Below are 21021 nucleotides of genomic sequence, written 5' to 3'. Positions count from 1 at the left end.
GAAACAATGTTTTTCTTACAGGCCTAAAGAAATATGAAATCAAGATATGCTCCCAAGCATGGTTAATTTTCTATCGAGATGGGGTTAGTTTTGAATACATTACCTTTGCCATGTCTCTTAGTACTCCCCCGTTTCTGTGCATGTTTGGACTCTGCGTCGACATCAGCTGTGGTTGAGGGGGACTCTGATGATGGAGTCTTCTCTAACCCATTTCTATCAGCTCCACTCTCTCTGTTCCCATCGGTCTCTGCATCTCTGCTCTTTGGACCATCCCCAGCAGCTGAGAATGCATTCCTGTTCACATTCTCAACCTTGGATTCAGCGGCCTTAAACCCCTCCCCCTCTGGGGACTCCTTGAGCTGGCGGTCAGTAGAGGAATCCATCCCAAGCTTGAGGTCTTCACTCTGGATGTGATCCTTGGTGGTGGTATGAAGGTTTGAGGGGCCTGGTGTTTTGGGAGAACTCGACTGAAGTGAGGGGTCTGTGGGGAGGCCGGACTCCACTACGACCGGATCTCCGCTTTGTTGTCCTAGGTCAATGGGTGAAGTCCCCTTTTCAACTTCCTCTTTGGCATCTATAGCAGATGTTCCCTTAAGCTTGGTGCACTGTTCTAAGGGAGAAGGGAAAGGAAAAATATTAATTAAAGACTGACATAAAGCACGCTTAACTACAGTTACCTCCTTTACAAACCTCCTCTACATTCAACCCTTTTAGATCTCCAAGTGCCTAGTGGTTAGAGGTAAGGGAGTGTTACTGGTAGGGCTGTGATACCAGTATCACAATATTTTCTTCCATGGCAAAAATGAAAACTCGAAGCTGAACAAACTCTTTGGTCCTTTAAAATCCTCCTGTATGTAAAATATTGGGTGCTAAAGGTTGGAAAATAAATATGTGAATGGATAACATGTTTGTTTCCAACATTAGTATCGCGATACTGGTATTGTCCCAGCCCAAGTTACTGAACAGGGCCTTAATAACATACTGCATTTCAAAAACAGCCATGGGCAGCGGCAGAATCAATGACCGGTGCCATCTTCATGCTCACCACCAGGCTGAATGCTGTCCTCTTTCTTGTCCTCAGAAGGCAGGCTGGTTCTGTCGGCCTGGTGCTTGGTTTTCCTCAGCGCATAGCCTTTCCTGATGTCAGACAGCAGGTGGTCAATGATGCAGCCCTCCTGGACCGGGGGGGCTTTACGAACTGGGGGTGAGAGAGGGGGTGAATCTCAAAACAGTCCACTCTTGATACATGCAATGTTCTGGTAGTGTGTTTGAATTTGCACTGGTCAACTATCAGGTGTTGACCGTCCTCGAAAGCTCTATCATTTACTAGTCTCCTTTCCTTCATCTGCACTGAAAGGCTGGATATTTAAAAGCAAAGAGTCTTGTGTGAGCAATGCTTTCACTTCCCCAGTTCTTCTAGATCAGTGCAGATAAAGGAGAGGACCAGGAAAGGGATCTTCTGAAGAGTATCAAGACAGTCAGGCAGAAACCCTTTCAGAAGCAGTCTGAAGTTGGTAATGGGACACGTGACTAGTTACCAGGAAGTAGAGCTCTGCTACCCGACATTATAGGGTTAGGGCCGGATGGGGCCTGTTTTTTTTTATTTTATAACTAGGGTACGTACAGGTAGGGCTCATGCATCACTAAATTGATAATTAACATTTAAGCAGAGCCAGTTGCTCATGCTCTGCTGCACAGTACATATCATGCGTCAGAAGTTCTTCAATGTTGTAAAATATAAGACCAGAACATTGTACGAGTCCACATGAGATTATTTTACTGAAAATAATGTTCCTTGAGTTGACTGAGTTTAGAGTGATAAAGTAGCTAGTTTACAATCAACTGTTCTCTGTCATTGAACAGAGGCATTGCTAGGGATACTCACACTAGCAGAGACATGCACAGTGTGCATGCAGTGTGCTTGCAGTGCGAGCAGCACAGGGAGCAAGGGACAGAGACTAGCAGCTAATGGATATTAACGGAGGAAGTTATTTCTGATTCGGGCAGGGCCTTAAATTTGGCAGAAGCAATTGGACCTGGGTAGGGTGGGGCCTGAACATCGTGGGCATGGGTAGGCTTTAAAATAATGCCTGTGCAGGGCTCTACCAGGGATGGCCATGAGGTAACACTTATTTGGAGTGTTGGCTGCCGGTTATACTTACTTATCTTCCTGTTCTCCCCCCTTGGTCTCTTGGAATCCTCCTCTTCCAGCTGTTTCTTCCTCTTCTCAGCCTTAATCGCTTGCTCTCGGCGGGTCTGATTGTCCTACGATAAAAATAAAAACATAAAAAGCAAGAGAAAACAGAGCAGCACAGGTGTCCACAATGCAAATGTGAAACCATAGCAATGTGATATTTAGTCTCTAAACAAAACTTGGGGACCTATCCAGTCCAAAGTTATGGCCCAGTTTTTGGAATAAATGCTTCAAGTTTTATATAGGAAAGTCAATAGACACAAAGTGTCCATAAGTCATTTGTTTCCCTCACCTTGAGAGCTTTGATGAAGAGTCCCCTGAAGGAATGTAAAGTGCTGAACAAGTCCTCCAGGGAGAGACGGGATGAGTCCTCACACAGATACTGTGCCAGATCCTCCTTCTTCCTGTCGATGGAGGCAAACCTCGCCTCCAGTTCCCTGCAGGCCTCCTGGCTTCCCTAGAGTAGACAGCCATTTCAGGGAGCTGTATTTAGTTATGATCTGGCAACCAACCTGATGGCATGCTAATCTCTGACACCATTAAAGGGCCGCTTGTGTGAAACCACAGTCACCTGCTCTCTGGTGATGAGGAGAGGTATAGCAACCCACCTGTATGGCAGTGAGATACTGCTCCTTGATGGCCGCCACAGAGGAGGAAGCCACCTTCTTCTCTGAATCTTTCAACCGCTTGATGAGCAAGCTCGCCTCTGACTGGAGAGACTCCAAATTCACACTGTGGAAAGAAATTACAAACTTGGTAAGATTAGCATAGCCTCCCATGTCAAGCTTTGATTACTCTACAATGTTGGCACCACTGAAAAATTGCAAAAGTTGTATACAGCTTCCCCCCCCCCATTACCGAGCAGCCTTCTCACAGATCTCTAGATCATCTGGAAGGTTCAACAGGTCATCATGGTTCTGCTCAGCCTCCTCTAGGATGTGGTGGAGCAGCGTGATGCGACTTTTATTGGCCTTGGTTTCAGTGAGTTTCAACAGTGTGCTGATCTTGAAGCCCTCAGCGTTCCCTGTGTGGCTTCCCTGTAGAACAAAGTTAGACAGACCAGCGTCAGGAGTCGTCGTTCCCTCACTAAAAACGTTGTTGTGAGACCCTATTGTGTGTGTGTTTGGTTATATGTATTGTATGGTATCACATTAGGTATTCTTACATAGTTGAGGAAGTTTCCAACGTCCAGAATGAGCATGCAGAAGCTTGGCAGTCGAGTGCTCACTCTCAGACCTTGCAGGATACAAATAACACATTAAAGAGAATAAAATAAAAAGGACGTTTAATTAGCGGTCGGGGAGATGAAGGTGGTAGAGCCGCTAGCCTGATGCCTCGACTTACTCTCACAGGCCTCGTCCAGCAGCTTAACTTTAGGCTGCATCATCTGTAACACTGAGCTGATTTCCTCACACAGCAACATGCACTCGATCCTCAGCGCGTAGCTGGGGGTAAAATACATACACAGGACCAAGGTCAACATCTAGGGCGAATCAGTCCTAGCTTATTGAACGCTGTCAAAAACTTTACCATGGAACAGCTAGGAGCTGGAGATAAAACTGATCCACACCAGCTAACTTCTCCCGCTCTCCCTGGTAGGACTTCAGGTTCTCAATCTGTGGTGGAAATAATATCATTTTTCTATGACCATAATCTGACAAACATTTGGTTTCCAACACTACATCTATCAAAACTGAAAATGTATATAGATCTAAAAATACAGTATAGCCACTTCGGCTTAACCATCGACTTGGCAGGGGTTCCTGTGGCCGGCACGCACCTCATGCTTTTCTGGCTGTAGCTTTTGCAGCTGTTTCAGCACCTCCACATCAAACTTGGACCGGTCACCTTTTTGAATCATGGCCACAAAGTCCTTATGCGAGCTGGTAGGGGACAACATGTATTTTTAACTCTCCTACTGTAAATAGTCTTAAGATGCTTCCTCTACTAAGGTTCTCTTCTTCATATTACCTTCTCTGAAAATACTCACCATCTGAATTGTTTCAAGAATATGTTCAGGTTAAGATTTTTCTTGGCATCAATGAAAGAAATCTGTAGATGGAGAAAAAGCATGAAGCTTGAAATTAAAACAGGGGATGGGGTAAGGAAAATGACAACGATCGCAGTGGAGAGAGTACGATTAGAAGACCCTTTCAAAGACTACAATGAGATAGGGTAAGACCACATCTACCTCTTTGGGCTCCTGTTTGACTGCAGGGGTGCTGCCTTTGGCTTTTGAGTCAGTCACTGGCAGACAGAAAAGCTCCTCAATACTGGAGTAGTCAGGCTCCAGAGAATCTACCTGTACCGAGGTCCACATGGAGTGACTATCTTTAGCAAGAGAAAATAATGGACAGTGTTTTAATTGACTCATAAATTACATAGAGTTTGAATTAATCCAATGGGCACTTATCAAGGTCAGCTGTATGTGTCAGTTTAATTCAAAGGTGACATTCTGACAGGTCCCTTACCAGTCACCACTCTGGATGGCAGCTTCTGCCAGTTGAGCTTCTTCATACGCAGTGTGGGGCAGCGGCCCACCTTGGGTGAAGAGGCGTAGCAGGATCGCATCTGCACACTCTGGGCCACTATAATTTCATCGCCACCAAGGGGAGGAGGTGGACCCATCATGCCTGGCAGGGGTGGGGGAGGCGGTAGACCCATCATGCCTGGCAGGGGTGGGGGAGGCGGTGGACCCATCATGCCTGGCAGGGGTGGGGGAGGCGGTGGACCCATCATGCCTGGCAGGGGTGGGGGAGGCGGTGGACCCATCATGCCTGGCAGGGGTGGGGGAGGCGGTGGACCCATCATGCCTGGCGGGGGTGGGGGAGGCGGTGGACCCATCATGCCTGGCAGGGGTGGGGGAGGCGGTGGACCCATCATGCCTGGCAGGGGTGGGGGAGGCGGTGGACCCATCATGCCTGGCAGGGGTGGGGGAGGCGGTGGACCCATCATGCCTGGTGGGGGAGGCGGTGGACCCATCATGCCTGGCAGGGGTGGGGGAGGCGGTGGACCTCCATGTCCCATCTGTGGTAGAGGTGGTGGCGGAGGAGGGAGGCCAGGGGGAGGCATCCCAGAGAAGCCAGGAAGTGGTGGGACAAAAGTTCTCATGCTTGGTAGGGGTGGTGGTAGATGAGGAGGAGGTGAAGTGGCAACAGGGGTGGTAGATTCTTTAATGAGGACATCTGATAGACCTGATGGACAGATTGATCGGTCAATCTGAACGCCCCGGTCTGTGGTCTTGACCTTAGGTGACCCTTGCTGACCCTTGGAGGACACCAGACGTTCCATCAGGCGCTTGGTGGAGTCAACATCAGCTAAAGAACACACACGCACAGACAAACCGGCCATAGCATGTCAGCGTACACGGCCACACAATGTTTATGGACCATGAGAAGGTGATTGATGCGAGACTCACGGTCCTGTGCTAGCAAAGTAGCGCGGTCTGCCAGGGCCTCCAGGGCCAGCCACACCTCGCTCTGCTCCGGACCTACCAACAACAGAGCCTGCAGGATCGACAGCAGCTGCACCGATGCAGGGGAGCTACTCAACTGGAGTGAGGGGGAGAGAACGTTATATTATTTGTATTATCTGTGGTGGATTTCCATTTACAAATAGACTATTGGTGCTTACTTTGGTGAAGAGTGTGGTGAAGACTTCCTGGTGACTGCTCATGTCGATGCCCCCGTACACCCTCTCCATCTCCTCCTCATCCTCTGCCATGGTGTCCTCAAAGGCCTCACACTGGATGTTCAGGTCCACATCCTCGGTCTCTCTGTAACACACCCAAATATGTATTTCCACAGGATAAAACAAGTCGCAGTGTGACAGAAAATGTGTACAGCGCAGAACAAAGCATTTGCTAATTTACAAAAAGTTCCGAACCTGTGAAATACTTTAAATGATCGAAAATAATGGGGGGGTAAAAAAATAAAAACTTAACTTACCTAAGTTTTGGAAGTAATTGTAGTAATTGAAGCCCTGGGAGACAAATAATGGCACAGCTAGGTTCAACATTTGTAACCAGTTTGATATGTCCATCTCCACTTCCTGTATTCAAGTCATTGCTTATAACGATTGCAATATCTTCATCATTCGGATTTATTTTTGCAACATACGTCACACAACACCAAGTAAGCACTGGTGTGGTACTTATTGATACTAGTAATCAATTTGTGCAAGGTTGATCTTTAAAGCTAGAGTCCTTAATTCAAACAAAAATAGAGCAGCCTCTTTTGGTAAAAAGCTGAGGAAAGGCATGGAGAACTGTATCCACAGAAATTCATAGAGTTATGGAAACAGAAACTGACCATCCATGATAACAAAAATTATGACTATCCATGTTGAGGCTATACAGTGTTTGACAAACATTGGTGTAAAAAACAAACTTATATTTTGGGTTCTGATGGGGTACGACAGTTAAACTAAGCTCATGAGGCATTTCTAAGCTATGTTCTTCAATAATTAATATGGGTATATCTCATTATTAAGTCCAAAAATGTATGTAGCAACTATGGATTCTAGCTTGTAAGAGTTCAGACACTCCTTAAGCCTCGACTGTTTCCACGTCAATTAGACATACAGTACCAGTCAAAAGGTATGACAGCTACTCATTCAAAAGGTTTCCAATTATATTTTCTACATTGTAGAATAGTGAATACATCAAAACTCATGGAATCATGTAGTAATTAAAAAAAAAAAAAAAAAGTATTGTTAAATCAAAATATATTTTATTAGAGATTCTTCAAAATAGCCACCCTTTGCCTTGACAGCTTTGCACACAATTGACATTCTCTCAACCAGCTTCACCTGGAATGCTTTTCCAACCGTCTTGAAGGAGTTCCCACATATGCTGAGCACTTGTCGGCTGCTTTTCCTTCACTCTGCGGTCCAACTCATCCCAAACCATCTCAATTGGGTTGAGGATGGGTGATTGTGGAGGCCAGGTCATCTGATGGAGCACTCCATCACGCACATTCTTGGTTAAATAGCCCTTACACAGCTTGGAGGTGTGCTGAGTCATTGTCCTGATGAAAAACAAATAAGCCCAAACCAGATGGGATGGCGTATCACTGCAGAATATTGTGGTAGCCATGCTGATCACAGACAGTGTCACCAGCAAAGCACCCCCAGACCATAACACCTCCATGCTTTACGGGGGGGGGGGGGGGGGGGGGGGGAATACACATGCAGAGATAATCCGTTCACCTACTCGGAGTCACAAAGACATAGTGGTTGGAACCAAAAATCTTGAATTTGGACTCAGACCAAAAGGACAGATTTCCACTAGTGTAAGGTCCATTGCTGAAGTTTCTTGATCCAAGCATGTCTTTTGTTATTATTGGTGTCCTTTAGTAGTGGTTTCTTTGCAGCAATTCAACCATGATTCACAGGGTCTCCTCTGAACAGTTAATGTTGAGTTGTGTCTGTTACTTGAACTCTAAGCATTTATTTGGGCTGCAATTTGAGGCTGCTAACTCTAATGAATGTATCCTCTGCAGCAGAGGTAACTGTCTACATTTCCTGTGGCGGTCCTCACGAGAGCCAGTTTCATCATAGTGCTGGATGGTTTTTGTGACTGCACTTCAAGAAACTTTCAAAGTACTTGAGAAATTCTTCTGAATTGACTGACCTTCATGTGTTAAAGTAATGGACAGTCGTTTCTCTTTGCTTATTTGAGCTGTTCTTGCCATAATATGGACTTGGTCTTTTACCAAATAGGGCCATCTTCTGTATACCAACCCTACCTTGTCACAACTGATTGGTTCAAGTGCAAGAAGAAAATACATTCCACAAATATGTTTAACAAGGCACACCTGTTAATTGAAATGCATTCCAGGTGACTACCTCATGAAGCTGGTTGAGAGAATGCCAAGTGTGCAAAGCTGTCGTCAAGGCAAAGGGTTGCTACTTTGAAGAATCTCAAAATATTTGTATTTGTTTAACACTTTTTTTTGATTATTACATGATTCCATAAGTGTTATTTCATCGTTTTGATGTCTTCACTATTCTACAATGCAGAAAACAGTAAAAATTAAGAAAAAACCTGGAATGAGTAGTTGAGTCCAAACCTTTGACTGGTACTGTACACATGGCAATTGAAACCTTTCTCAAGAGACAATGAGGGGCTTCATCTCCTATTCACACCAATACCGGTGTTTCTCTATTACACGAGTTTTGAAAAAGCTTAAGAGTGATACCGATGAACTCTTTGCGTAGTTTGTCCCTCTTCCTCAGGTCTTCTACCCCGAAGATGATCACATTGACCACACTCATGAGGACGACCATGTACGGAACATTGTCAGTCGCATGCAGCTCATTCATGATGACGCTGAAGCGGTACTGCTGCATATTCACACTCTGTCAGAGACAGTTATAAAGATTACTTATGGGTATCATCCCTAAATCACAAATATAAGTATTTTCTAAAAATATGTTTCCCGTCCCTTAGAGGGAAAACATATTTCCATAAGCCTCCTTTTAATACTTTGCATGAACACATGGGTTATCAACGCTGCTTCAATCTGGCAATTTCTTTGAAAGTGAACAATGAGTATAATTATCATTTTTCTATGTACATTTATGATGTTATGCTGTATGAAAAAAAGATGGCCTTACTTTATAGTGCTCCAGGGCATCCATGGCCAGGTGGTGTCCCTGTGGGTTAAACAAGGCGAGGGCCGCCAGCAGCTCAAACACCTGCATCTTTACCATGGTGTTGGACGTGTCCAGGGCTGCCAATCAAAACAGAGATTATGTCCCAACGGACAGACAGACAAACAGGCCTGTTCACCTCCCTGCTTACTAGCCTTCTTTCTCACCTTGTGACAGGGTCCTGACGTAGCCCTCATTGTCCAGTATAAAGTGCAGCCCAGCTGAGGAGTTCATCACTGCCTTCACACAGGCCACACAAGTGAGCTGGAGGAGGGCGTCAGCGATGCGGGCACAACCCCGGCCAGACAGCCTCTCCAGAGCCTCCATCAGCAGATCCAGTCCATTGAGCTCCAGGAACTGCACCATCCATTCCTGGTCACTCCCCTCTAGACGCCGCCACACCCCTGAGTAGTTGACCACTGTGGGTACCTGTAGCAGTCGTATGCATAGCTCTGGAACTGAGTTCTCCAAGTTGGCCTCAAGGTGAGCATCTCGGTCGGGGGGGCTGCTAGTCAGGTGCTCCTTCAGGGCCCCCCACTTCCCTTTCGATGCCTTGGCTGCCATAGCAACCAACAAAAAAAAGGGAGCTAAAGAAAAAAGGGTGCAATGTTTGGGTTGTGACACGTGAAAACAGACCGACAACAACAGAAAGAACATTTAAAAATAAGTCTAAATTATGTATTGATTGGATTCAGAGTAACTACAAAATATGATTGGAAGACAGGAAAGTTGGAGGTAGTAAAAGCAAGGTATCCATTTTCAAAGGACAACTGCCTGATAAAACACCAGGCTCAACGTCAACAGTGAAGAGGCGACTCCAGGATGCTGGCCTTCTAGGCAGAGTTCCTCTGTGTTCTTTTGCCCATCTTAATATTTTATTTTTATTGGCCAGTCTGAGATATGGCTTTTTCTTTGCAACTCTGCCTAGAAGGCCAGCATCCCGGAGTCACCTCTTCACTGTTGACGTTGAGACTGGTGTTTTGCTGGTACTGTTTAATGAAGCTGCCAGTTGAGGACTTGTGAGGCGTGCATTTCTCAAACTAGACACCAATGTAATTGTCCTCTTGCTCAGTTGGGCACCAGGGCCTCCCACTCTTTCTATTCTGGTTAGAGACATTTTTCGCTGTTCTGTGAAGGGAGAAGTACACAGCGTTGTACGAGATCTTCAGTTTCTTGGTAATTTCTCACATGGAATAGCCTTCATTTCTCAGAACAAGAATAGACTGATGAGTTTCAGAAAAGGTGTTTGTTTCTGGCCATTTTGAGCCTGTAAGCTTTTCTTTAAAAAAAAAAAAAAAAAAAAAAGATATTAAGTGACCCCAAACGTTTGAACGGTAGTGTAAATACAACACATTAAGACCTGCTCTTTCCATGACATGGACTGACCAGGTGAAAGCTTTGATCCCATATTGATGTCATTTGGTAAATCCACTTCCATCAGGGTAGATGAAGGGGGTTGAGACAAGTTAAAATAGCATTTAAACCTTGAGACAATTGAGACACGGATTGTGTATGTGTGCCATTCAAAAGTGTGAATTGGCAAGGAAAGATTTACGTGCCTGTGAACAGGGTATGGTAGTCACCAGGTGCACCGTTTTTTTGTCGAGAACTGCAACACCGCTGGGTTTTTCCATGCTCAACAGTTTGTGTGTATTAAGAAGGGGCCACCAGCCATAGGATAGGAGTTTCCATTAGCACACATCACTTGCATTATGCAGTATATTAAAAAAGTTTGAAATCTTTAGGACAAAAAGAAACTGCTCTAGGCAGTGGTAGGGTTGTCACTAGTTACAGCCAAAGTCTTAATTATGGCTAAACCCTGCCCATTTCTACAATGCATCTTCTTAAAAAAAAAAATAATAATAATAAAAAAAGATTTTAAACCAAACCACACTGCTAACCTTGAATTAAAGATCAAAAAGCAATCCCCCCCCCCCCCCCCCCAATTTTGACTTTGTGGCTGTGTTATCAAGTGGAAACCTGCAAGAAGCTCCTGGAGTGATGAGGGCGCTGATGTGATTGGTCAAGATTTCACAAGGCAGTGGAACGCTCATGGTCCCTTGACACCTCTACCACAGCACCGCTTAGATGTCAATGTCATAATTCAGCAAAATCCCTGTCACAGTCAGTCTGCAGTATAGCACAGAGCAAATATGGATTATTAGAATTTCTTCCGAAAGGGAAGCAAAAAAAGAAAGCAGGTTGAGCACAAGCAGGCAGCTGCAAATGTGGTGGAAGAGGGTAGAACCAGAAAATCAAAGTGCAGCAGGAGCAGCAGCAGTTACTGCAAAGTCAGTGGTAGCAAACACTAGTCTCCATCAGCATAAGGGTTGGCTAATATTAATAAGCTAGCATTAGCGCTCAGCATCCTTAGAGATCCACTGAACAGGCCAATAAGCAAGTGTTTTTTTTTTTTTACTAATGAGCAACAGGAAAAACACAAGAATTCAGTCTTGGAGGTGTGATTCATGATATTTATCCCCCATGAGACACTGGAGATGTGGAAGCCTATATTTCACTTCCTCAAAATCCCCAGAATGAATCTAAGATACAAAATTACAGAATTCTTGAGTAATTAATTGACGTTTTTGCAGAGGATGTTTCAGTTGCTACAACTAAAGGTGCTTGGGGCAGTATTTCTCAAGTTATATAAAAAAAGTGAGGTGTTGTCTTATGTAAACAGTCAAAGCTGCGGACCATGTCTATGCTATTGGATAGAGAGCAATCACCGCAGCTGTCATAAAGACAAGTCTTTATGACCAGAATTATCCTATTTACACGGTCAAGTTTACACTAGAATAACTGACTCATAGCAATGACAGACCATTTAAGGGATTACATTTTTCCTTTTGAAAGGCAGTCGCTCTTTAACCTATTGGGTGTCAGTTATTTAACAGTATATTTAGTGAACGGGCAAGCTAAGGACATTGACATAAGTCATGGTATTAGAAAAAGTGTTCATTACCAGCAAGTGTATTTGATGGGTTGTGTTTCTGTAGCTAGCTTTGCTGGCTAGCTAGCCGAGACAGAAGATTTTGACTGAAGCAAGTATCTTGACAGTGACAGAGTGCCCCCATGTGGACTGAAACGGAACTTTACATGAACCCCGTTTAAAAATTGGCAATGTTGAGGTGGTAGAACTGACTAAATGACATTTCGTAGCTTCACACCCGCAGCACACACACTAATTGATTACAGGACTGCTGAATGTAAATTATCTAGATTCGTTTGCTATTTTCCAGATTGTCTCTGATAAGCTACCCAGGAAAGGGCTGAAAATAGCCCATATTAATATAAACTATAAAATCCCTTTTTCAGGACCCGGTCTTTCAAAGATAATCCAAATAACTTCACTGTAAAGGGTTTAAAAACCGTTTCCCATGTTTGTTCAAGGAACCATAAACAATTAATGAAGATGCACCTGTGGAACGGTTGTTAAATAATGCAAAAACAGTGTTGGAGAAGAAAGTAAAAGTGCAATATGTGCCATGTTAAAAAAACTAACGTTTAAATTTATTGCTCAGGACACCAGAACATATGAAAGCTGGTGGTTCCATTTAACACGAGTCTTCAAAATTCCAAGGTAAGAAGTTTTAGGTTGTAGGTTAGTTATAGGACTATTTCGCTCTATACCATTTGTATTTCATATACTATTGGATGTTCTTATAGGCACTTTAGTATTGCCAGTGTAACAGTATAGCTTCCGTCCCTCTCCTCGCCTCTACCTGGGCTCAAACCAGGAACACATCGACAACAGCCACCCTTGAAGCATCGTTAACCATCGCTCCACAAAAGACACGGCCCTTGCAGAGCAAGGTGAACAACTACTTCAAGCCTCAGAGCGAGTGACGTCACCAATTGAAACGCTATTAGCGCGCACCCCGCTAACTTGCTAGCCATTTCACATCAGTTACACCAGCCTAATCTCGGGAGTTGATAGGCTTGAACGACAGTCCTTTTTCACATATGCACACTGATTATATGCAACGCAGGACAGCTAGATAAACTAGTAAGATCATCAACCATGTGTAGTTAACTAGTGATTATGATTGATTTTTTAAAATATGTTTAATGCTAGCTAGCAACTTACCTTGGCTTCTTACTGCAGTTGCGTAACAGGCAGGCTCCTCCTGAGGCAGGTGGTTAGAGCATTGGACTAGTTAACCATAAGGTTGCAAGATTGAATCCCTGAGCTGACAAGGTAAAAATCTGTCGATCTGCCCCTGAACAAGCCAGTTAACCCACCGTTCCTAGGCAGTCATTGAAAATAATAATGTGTTCTTAACTGACTTGCCTAGTTAAATAAAGATGTATAAAAAAAATTTAAAAATATATATTTTTTTAAAATCAGTGTCCAAAAATACAGATTTCTGATTGTTACGAAAACTTGATATCGGCCCTAATTAATCTCCCATTCCGATTAATCGGTCGACCTCTAGTCTGAAGCCTGAAAAAGGCAGGAAGGCAAGTGCAGAGAAAGGGTGAGAGAAAGTTTCAACAGGGGAAAAACTAGAGAGATAGAGAGATAGTGACAAAAGTCAAGGAAAATAAAATAAAAGAGAAGATAAGGGAACAGAGAGAGAAAGAGAGTCATGAGAATTATCGCAAGAGAAATGCTTGGACCTTTAAATTAGGGCTATTTTCTGAGAATTGTCTCAGTAATATGTGCCTGAAGGACTATAAACAATTATAAATAGTGTTATTTGCGAGGAGTCTCCACCATTACAATAGCGTTGGTAGTTTGGTGGTAGAATTCTTGCCTACAATGCGGGAGACTCGGGTTCGTTTCCCAGCCTATGCACCAATAGACTCAAATCTGGATTTCGGATTGAAATTCAACTATTGGTATGTTGCCTGGAAATATACGGTTGTTAGTGTTTAAGATATAAACTGAATGTTAATAAATTGTTTAGGTTCAATTGAAAGACTAATTCATTAAAAATAATAGCGAGGTGATTTCGATGTAATACGTTGTCTGTTGCCTAAATGGTCTGCTGGAATATTTTATTGAGAATAGGAGTCGCATTTAAATAACTGAATCACAGAACAGTTACCTAAATCTAATGCAGATAGAGTTGTGCACACCGAAAAGTTTTTTTTATTCTAAAGGGTTGACTGATGTATGTTATAAATTTGGCGATTTGCATATTACTTTTAAGTCTTGGACATTTCATAAGGGTGAAGCCAAAAGAGAAGGGAAAGTTTTACTCTTACAATAGAGGTAAGGCAGAACGTTGTTTGAGTAGGGGGTTATGTTTTCGCCTACTGGGAAGAATAGGTGAGTTAGTTGTGCTCGCCGGGCTATATTTGGCTGTAAGGGATTCAGGTCAGAATAGTTCAGTTTATTTCATCGCAAAAGTTGTGTTTATATGTACTTAATTGAACATGCGCTACCCTTGGATACAATACTGTACCCTAATTGGGGGATTTCCATAGATTGGAAGTACAGTATGGTATCCAAGGGTAGCGCATGTTCAATTAAGTACATTAACTATTGAGGAAGTTTAAAACTAATGATTGGAGGGAGTACAATGGAATTATCATTAGGTTTTGTTTGTAGTTTGGGTTTCTGAATCGGTGTAGTATAATGAATGCTGACCAAGTGGTTGTGTTGTTTTCTGGGAAAAGGAGTGGGCTGTAATCTTGGAGGGAATGAGTGAGATCGAGGCATATTCTAACGAAATTGAAAAGGACTGGAAATGTTGTTAACCTAGGCGTTGCAAATACCCACACGCAACAAAGTGTAGAACTATTAGTTGATTGTATATTTAAAAAATATATATATATATATATATACACACACACACACACACACACATACACATACACACAGCTCAAAAAAAATAAAGGGAACACTTAAACACAATGTAACTCCAAGTCAATCACACTTCTGTGAAATCAAACTGTCTACTTAGGAAGCAACACTGATTGACAATAAATGTCACATGCTGTTGTGCAAATGGAATAGACAACAGGTGGAAATTATAGGCATTTAGCAAGACACCCCCCAATAAAGGAGTGGTTCTGCAGGTGGGGACCACAGACCACTTCTCAGTTCCTATGCTTCCTGGCTGATGTTTTGGTCACTTTTGAACGCTGGTGGTGCTTTCACTCTAGTGGTAGCATGAGACGGAGTCTACAACCCACACAAGTGGCTCAGGTAGTGCAGCTCATCCAGGATGGCACATCAATGCGAGATGTGGCAAGAAGGTTTGCTGTGTCTGTCAGCGTAGGCTCCAGAGCATGGAGGCGCTACCAGGAGACAGGCCAGTACATCAGGAGACGTGGAGGAGGCCGTAGGAGGGCAACAACCCAGCAGCAGGACTGCTACCTCTGCCTTTGTGCAAGGAGGAGCAGGAGGAGCACTGCCAGAGCCCTGCAAAATGACCTCCAGCAGGCCACAAATGTGCATGTGTCTGCTCAAATGGTCAGAAACAGACTCCATGAGGGTGGTATGAGGGCCCGACATCCACAGGTGGGGGTTGTGCTTACAGCCCAACACCGTGCAGGACATTTGGCATTTGCCCGAGAACACCAAGATTGGCAAAATCACCACTGGCGCCCTGTGCTCTTCACAGATGAATGCAGGTTCACACTGAGCACATGTGACAGACGTGACAGTCTGGAGACGCCTTGGAGAACGTTCTGCTGCCTGCAACATCCTCCAGCATGACCGGTTTGGCGGTGGGTCAGTCCTGGTGTGGGGTGGCATTTCTTTGGGGGGCCGCACAGCCCTCCATGTGCTCGCCAGATGTAGCCTGACTGCCATTAGGTACCGAGATGAGATCCTCAGACCCCTTGTGAGACCATATGCTGGTGCGGTTGGCCCTGGGTTCCTCCTAATGCAAGACAATGCTAGACCTCCTGTGGCTGGAATGTGTCAGCAGTTCCTGCAAGAGGAAGGCATTGATGCTATGGACTGGCCCGCCCGTTCCCCAGACCTGAATCCAATTGAGCACATCTGGGACATCATGTCTCGCTCCATCCACCAACGCCACGTTGCACCACAGACTGTCCAGGAGTTGGCCCAGGCGTTGTAGGGAGGTCATACAGGCACGTGGAGGAAACACACTACTGAGCCTCATTTTGACTTGTTTTAAGGACATTACATCAAAGTTGGATCAGCTTGTAGTGTGGTTTTCCACTTTAATTTTGAGTGAGACTCCAAATCCAGACCTCCATGGGTTGATACATTTGATTTCCATTGATAATTTGTGTGATTTTGTTGTCAGCACATTCAACTATGTAAAAAGAAAAAAGTATTTAATAAGAATTTCATTCAGATCTAGGATGTGTTATTTTAGTGTTCCCTTTATTTTTTTTGAGCAGTGTATATATGGATTGATGTGTACTATTTCCTTTGGGTTTGAGGAGATTCCCATTTTTTCTAGAGCCACGATATCTTAAAGGGGTGCACACACGAGAATTTTACAAGTTTTAATTTTCTGAGTTTTAATAAGGGAATGTTCTGGGAACCTGGGATAAAACATGTAGAAAATGACAGTGTTCCAGAATAGAGATCCACAGTAGCTACTGTAATGGACTACTGGCAGTGTCTGCTATGGCAGATGGAAAGGTGCAAATTACCTGAACAAAATAAAATCTCAAAGTGCACAAAATTCATGCATTTTGCTGTTGAAATTCTTTGACGGAGAAGGATGCCCCCCCACACACTGGCTTTGGACTAAGCCCCCAATGTCTTCAAATCAAAGAAACACTAGTTTATTGCGACAGACAGAGGCCGAGACTAACATGCTTTGTAAATGATTAACTTTTGTTGTGTTATTCTGTCACATTCCTCCCAAACCTGACCTGAGATAATATATGAGGAGTTGCCTGACTATAGGGACAGATTTCTGAAGTAACCTTGACATCATTATTGGGTTATTGAGGCCTCGATGGCAACACCTTGCAGTTATCAACAGGGTTGTGGTCAACTGAATCAAATCAAGTTAGTAAATTGCATCACAAAAGTGTTTGTCTAAGACATTCACATGCCATTTAGTATTGTTATAAGCCTACATGCAAAGTATGCAGAAACTCTGCTTCTTCATTCACATATCACCGTCTGATAGAGGCAAATTACATCCCTTAGAATGTGTAGCATGACATTCCTGAAGATGCAAATGTTAATGTGCTGCATATACTGTACAATGCAAATTCTTGTCAAGATTATCATTAGCCAGCACTTTTGAGAAATGCTATACCAGCATGACCCTGGCAGAGAGAATCTTCCTTGGGTCATGTGAAATAAGGAACAAGCCTCTGGGCTACGTGATGTGACTTCTTACAGGGCCGTCCACACCAAAGACTAACTATAAAAAGTTATTCAAGTAAACAGCAGCATTCATACTACAAAAATTGTGGAGGATAGCCATCGTTGGAATCACTTTGAGCGAATTCCTCCCTCCAACCAAAAACGTGTTCTACTGAAGCATTCTTAGGTACGCAAGAAATAGCCATTAGGAGGGGAGAGGCAGAGCGCACGTTGAGCGTTTCTGAATAACTAGGGATGTCAGCATATTGGTGGCCACATTATAGTTTAACTTGGGAGACTGATGATCCACAATCACCATCAGAAGAAGCCCTCCCATTTTCCTATGGTAGGCTCTGTTAACTCCAATACATCCTGACAAAAATACAACACGAGTGGCCTGCTAATCTACCTTTCTGGACCTTGTGAAAGCTTACAGAGCAATTGAGAAATCTACACAGTTCACAATGATGTTTTATATTTTATAGTGATACCATTTCAGTAGCCATGGAAGTTTGAACAATAATAAACCTTTATCTCATGCAAAAGAATGGTTTATAGCCGTCTCATATCTGGTGCAGTAACATACGTAAACAGTTGTTGACCTTCCTAGTTAGCTGCATTCACCTCTGTCAGCAGATGAACTGCTAGTGGAGATTCTCTTCCCTATATATACACAGGCCACCACCCTCTGGGACCCAGTCAGCAGTTAGTCAGCATCACTATTGCCAACACAACAAATTTCATCCTCTCAGAAAATGTGCTTACATCAATTTAGTATTGGGAACTCACTAAAATACAAATCGCTATGTTAATGAGGAACATAATCTTAAACCAACCAAATTCATTCTAACATAATGGGCCACTTTCCTCCCTTTGTCTTTGGTTCTACACAATGTTTTACAATAAAAATCAGCTGCATTTGTGTGGCAGAAAGAACGCAAAGCCGAGGGTCAACTGTGTTTATTTTTGTTCACAGAATGCATGGGTGTGAGCAACTGCATACAGTACAGCATAAACACACGGGCGCACACATACCTCTTCTCATCTAATGCAATGTGTTCCCGTGTGCTGTAGAAAACACCAGCCTGTCATAAGTTGTGAATGAGGTGGGTAATGCCATGGTAATACTGACTATCACCAATACATGGCCAAGGGCATTAGTCCTCCTAGAGCAGGGTCTGCCATGTTGCAACACTCACTGCCGAGTACCCTTAGGTACTCAGTCGAGGACTCAACTTACTTTTGAGAGCTACAATAGTAGAATACACAAAGTGCAGTTTCTAAATTTGGTTGTGCACCAGCAGTTTAGTTGTCAGTCACTAACAATTTTGAGACTAATTTACAGTCTAGCCAGCTATCTAAACACGTGCCCAGGGGCCGTGACCTCCAGGGGCCCCCCCCATTGATTTTGTTAGTCACCCTCATAGTAACACGTCAACAGTCATGGCAAAACTGTAGGAAATGTTATAAAAAAATAACATTGTCTATGCCCCATGGCAAAAAGTGTAGAATTACAGAAAATGTACTTTTTAAAAAAACCAACCAACCAAATCTCACTTTGGGCACCCAAAAGGAGAGTTAAGCAGTTTAACTGCACAAATGGATTGATTTCACAAATCAGTTGACTGCATTTGTGGAAATGGGTAAGCAGACCCACGAGCCACTGCAGCCACTTAATGAGTTCAGAAATTGTGGCACCCACCCTTATCAAAGTAGCCCATCCCTGCACTAGATTTCAGTGGACATAACCCATTTATATTTCCAATGTATATGCACCATATCCTGAATCCAGGTGTCTATTAGACCTACACTATATATCTAAAAGTATGTGGACACCCCTTCAAATTAGGAGTTGGCCATTTCAGCCACGCAATTTCCATAGACAAACATTGGCAGTAGAATGGCCTTACTGAAGAGCTCAGTGACTTTCAATGCGTCATAGGATGCCACCTTTCCAACAAGTCAGTTCGTCAAATTTCTGGCTGGTTGCAACACTCACTACAGAGTTCCAAACTGCCTCTGGAAGCAACTTCAGCACAAGAACTGTACGTTGGGAGCTTAATGAAATGGGTTTCCATGGCCAAGTAGCCGCACACAAGCCTAAGATCACAATGTGCAATGCCAAGCGTCGGCTGGAGTGGTGTAAAGCTCACCGCAATGGACTGGAGCAGTGGAAACGCGTTCTCTGGAATGATGAATCACACTTCACCATCTGGCAGGCCAACGAACAAATCTGGGTTTAGCAGATGCAAGGAGAACACTCCCTTCCCCAATGCATAGTGCCAACTGTAAAGTTAGATGGAGGAGTAATAATGGTGTGGGGCTGTTTTCATTGTTCAGGCTAGGCCCCTTAGTTCCAGTGAAAGGAAATCTTAACACTACAGCATACAATGACATTCTAGATGATTCTGTGCTTCCAACTTTGTGGAAGGGCCTTTCCTGTTTCAGCAAGACAATGTCCCCGTGCACAAAATAAGGTCCAAATAGAAACAGTGTCTACATCGGTGTGAAAGAACTTAACTGGCCTGACCTCAACCACATCGAACACCTTTGGACTGCTGACTTCAAGCCAGGCCTAATCACGCAACCTCACTAATACTTGTGGCTGAATTGAAGCAAGTCCCTGCAGCAATTTCCCAACATCTAGGGAAAAGCCTTCCCAGAAGAGTGGAGGCTGTTATAGCAGCAAAGGGGAGACTAAATTTATATTAATGCCCATGAGTTTGGAATGGAATGTTCAATTAGCAGGTGTCCACATACTTTTGGTCATGTAGTGTTGTACGGTTGCTGGTAACTTACAAGCTTCTGTCCCCCCAGTGTTTTGTGGTGGGAAACTGAGCATAACACCTTTACTCATAGATAACTTAAATTGTTAACATGTCTAGCCTTTCATTTCTGAAGTCTGCATCCAATTGCCCCTCCCTGTTGCACACACACTTACATTCCCCATGTAACAGAATTTGTCTAATTTAAGATGAAAACCGTTACTTGGCACTTACTAGTCACGTTTTTTTAAACCACGTTGATGTGAGACAACATGTTTATGAAGTTGAACATGTACTCGTTATAGAACACAAATTAGGTGTAATTCGTTTTTTTATAAGTTACATTACCCAAAATGTACTCCATTGGTGGATTGGCCCTTTTATCTGTATTACTAATTGCAAATACTTTGTACCCATTGTCATGACATCCACAAGCTTGGCAGAACGTTGCGCATTGTATTACTGAAATGTTGACAGTGGTACTTGACTTAGCCAAGATAACTTCGCCCAGGCTTGGCATGAGCAAGCCAACACAATGTGTATCATGATACAGCATACATGTTGGCCAAAAAGTTGTTTGCGAGTGAAGTAGTCCTTTTCCCCGTCCAAGTGCATGAGTTTAACAAATTACAGACCAATTTCGCCCTGTTTACAAAACGTGTGTTACTCTTACCGTACTTATCCCTTCAACTGCTCGATTTCCACAGCGAATCGAAGGTAACGTTTTGTAGTTACCAATTTCATACAATTCCTGTGTGCGCGCTTTGGTAGAAATACACTGGCCAAACCTTGCGGCGCTGTTCTCCAAACATACTAGGGTTGCGTTCCCCTGCTCAGACATTGCATGCATCAACCAGGACAACTTTAAGTGGTACTTCTTCTTCTTTAATATCATGGTGCTTGCACATTTTGTTTGTGCATTCCGCCACCTACTGTGCGGGAGTGTGTGGTCGATCATGTTACCTTTTGTGATTCAAAAACCCTACAACACAGGTGGGTGGCGCCTTAATTGGGGAGGACAGGCACATGGTAATGTATGATGGAGCTGTGTCGATGGAAAGGTACCTTATAACTCTTCTGCAGTAAAACATTGTACACCCACATACTTGGAAAACAGAAAGGAAAACGCTGCACACTGCTGCTCATGCTCC

The 21021-nt window shown here is 43.7% G+C and overlaps 1 protein-coding gene across 3 annotated transcripts in view; it reads right to left on the bottom strand.

Annotated features, from left to right (window-relative positions):
- LOC110521060 (inverted formin-2) overlaps positions 1–20732 on the bottom strand; it is a 30015-nt gene extending 9283 nt beyond the window's left edge. For all 3 annotated transcript variants that reach the window (XM_036975882.1, XM_036975884.1, XM_036975883.1), the window contains exons 1-20: positions 20544–20732; positions 9016–9435; positions 8813–8928; positions 8395–8554; positions 6142–6175; positions 5828–5969; positions 5613–5745; positions 4666–5511; positions 4386–4525; positions 4185–4246; positions 3975–4077; positions 3725–3810; positions 3539–3639; positions 3360–3430; positions 3053–3231; positions 2803–2926; positions 2487–2651; positions 2163–2265; positions 1046–1198; positions 104–610 (exon numbers count right to left, since the gene is read on the bottom strand). In XM_036975882.1, the coding sequence (XP_036831777.1) occupies positions 104–610; positions 1046–1198; positions 2163–2265; positions 2487–2651; positions 2803–2926; positions 3053–3231; positions 3360–3430; positions 3539–3639; positions 3725–3810; positions 3975–4077; positions 4185–4246; positions 4386–4525; positions 4666–5511; positions 5613–5745; positions 5828–5969; positions 6142–6175; positions 8395–8554; positions 8813–8928; positions 9016–9412 (3622 nt within the window). In that variant the 5' untranslated portion in view covers positions 9413–9435; positions 20544–20732. The remainder of the gene's footprint in view (positions 1–103; positions 611–1045; positions 1199–2162; positions 2266–2486; positions 2652–2802; positions 2927–3052; positions 3232–3359; positions 3431–3538; positions 3640–3724; positions 3811–3974; positions 4078–4184; positions 4247–4385; positions 4526–4665; positions 5512–5612; positions 5746–5827; positions 5970–6141; positions 6176–8394; positions 8555–8812; positions 8929–9015; positions 9436–20543) is intronic.
- Between the last annotated feature and the right edge of the window lie 289 nt (positions 20733–21021).

The sequence above is a fragment of the Oncorhynchus mykiss genome, chromosome 4 (genome assembly GCF_013265735.2).
Source record: "Oncorhynchus mykiss isolate Arlee chromosome 4, USDA_OmykA_1.1, whole genome shotgun sequence".
NCBI lineage: Eukaryota > Metazoa > Chordata > Actinopteri > Salmoniformes > Salmonidae > Oncorhynchus > Oncorhynchus mykiss.
This window is presented reverse-complemented; position numbering and strand designations above follow the sequence as displayed.